This window comes from Quercus suber, unplaced genomic scaffold, assembly GCF_002906115.3.
Source record: "Quercus suber isolate HL8 unplaced genomic scaffold, Cork oak 2.0 scaffold_1150, whole genome shotgun sequence".
NCBI classification, from domain to species: domain Eukaryota; kingdom Viridiplantae; phylum Streptophyta; class Magnoliopsida; order Fagales; family Fagaceae; genus Quercus; species Quercus suber.
Window position 1 is genome coordinate 42,274 of NW_027070550.1, and position 2,198 is coordinate 44,471.

Here is a 2,198-nt window from a genome sequence, read left to right on the forward strand (position 1 = left end):
ACCATATATCTATGTTTATCTAATTCTAAAGGACAAATAAAAGATGTAAAAATTTGAAAGGATGGCTAAAAAGTTATGGCATGTCCTAAGACATTGGGAAGAAAAGAAAAGAAGTTCTCACACATAGGAAGCTTATCCTAAAGTTCAAAGGCATATCTTAACTTGGAAGATTCATAGGACCATAGCCTATTTGCTATCATAAAGCCCAAATCAAAAGGCCTCTTGAAAATGAGAACTTTGGGCCTAAGGTAACAAATATGCTATGGACATAGCATTCAACATCCTATAAAGTTAATATGAAACTCGCTAATATTGGGCCTATTTGTTTTATGCTAAGGCCCAAAATGATGAGAGATTCATGAGATTTGAGAGGAAGGCCACAATATATTGTAGCTGGAGGCTACTTCAAAAAGAAAAGAGAAATGATAATGAAAGAAAGAAAAGAAGAGCCAAAAGGTGCCCGTATTTGAGACAAAGGGTTGAAAATCCTTAAGCACATTCTAACGAAAGCCCACAAGAGTAGATGAGAACTTTATTGTAAATGGACTTAGCCCAATGAAATAAGGGGCAAGGTTTATGGGAGGAAATGAAGTGTTTTTTTTTTTTTTTTTTTTTTTTTTTTTTTTTGTAATTAGGTCTTCATTAAAATGGACTAAAATATTTTCTAAAAACATCTAAATAAGAGAACCTTTTAATTAGACATGGGCTTAAAGAAATGAGACTTCTTTTCAAGCTATACCACCAAGATCAAGCAAGCACGTCCCCACTCTAATTTGGGTTCTAGAAAAGAACATAAGATATTTGATTAAGGTTGAGGTCACACATCAAGAAGAGACATTTCAAGAAGAATTATCTCGAGAAGAAATTGTCGCTCCAATTGATGAGGCGCTTACACAAAAGATATACAAGACTATAGAAGAGCAAGCTAATGCCCTTAGGAAAATAGGGATTCGTCTCTCTAAGCTTGAGGAGAGTAAGCTAATGAAACATGTGTATGTGGAGATACATGACGAGGATGAAAGAGAAGAATGGGATGAAAAGGATAGGGCCAATTATAAGAGAAACAAGCAATTTGAGAAGCTAACTACGGGTACCGTAGCTATGAAAGAAAAGATGGAGAAGTTGCAACTAGCCTTTCGCAAGGCTCAAGGGATGGATGATTGTCTCTAGAACATGGGTGGATTGAGTTCCAAAACCCCTATTGCTTTGCTTATCGAGTTCAAGATTTCTGATGTGGAAAAGTTTGATGGGACTGGGGATCCTAAGCAACATGTTAGGAGGTATATAAGCATTGCTAAAATGAAATGGTTGGATGAGAAGAAAACTTTGCATGCATTCCCTCTATCATTCACAGAAGTTGCATTGAGATGGTACTATAAGTTGGATCCAAGCAAGAACAAAGTGTGGAATGAGCTAGCGGAACTGTTTGTGGATCAATTCATATTCAATACCATGATCAAAGTAAGTTTGACAGATTTGGAAACCACTAAGCAAGGAGTTGGGGAGACTTTCTTCGAATACATGACAAGGTGGAGGGGGAAAGCATCCAAAATGGTTCATAGGCGAAATGAGACGGACCAAATCAACATGATTGTTAAGAACTTGCTTCCGGCATACAATAGTAGGTTTTTGTCATTGCCTCTTAGTTCTATTGGAGAATTGTGTGATTATGGGACTAGGATTGAGGATGCCATCAATAATGGACAATTGGAGAAAGGGGAGAAGAAGCCTTTAATCAAGAAGACATATATGGGAGGAGTAACCACCTCTAAAGCACTCAATCCCGTAAATGTAAGTGCCATTATACCTTAACAACCTCTAGCCTATACAAGCTTTATAAAGAAAGCCCGCCAAAAGTTTTCCAACCTAGGAATGACCCTTGCCCAAGCATATGAGAACCTAACTTCCAAAGGATTCCTAAAACCCTTAGATCCCACACCCATGCCTAATCTTGTACCTCCGACATGGAATCTCAATGAATATTGTTACTTTCATTAGAAATCTAGCCATAAGATCGACTGTAGACACCACATTTTGTACCCTTTATGGCTCAGGCCCCTGTTCCCTAATGATGCTCGAACTCTAAGGCCCAAAGCCAGTTTAGAGCCCAATCAGATATTAAATTGACTTGAGGAGTGTTAAAATGGAAAATATAACCTTTTAAATGGCAACAATCTATTTTTGGAAAATTAAATGAC

The 2,198-nt window shown here is 37.4% G+C and overlaps 1 protein-coding gene across 1 annotated transcript; it reads left to right on the forward strand.

The window, feature by feature from the left end:
• Positions 1-1,173: 1,173 nt before the first annotated feature.
• On the forward strand, positions 1,174-1,812 carry LOC111984841 (uncharacterized). The gene has a single exon (XM_024016460.1). It carries the CDS (start codon positions 1,174-1,176, stop codon positions 1,810-1,812), a length of 639 nt encoding a protein of 212 aa, XP_023872228.1.
• Positions 1,813-2,198: the final 386 nt, after the last annotated feature.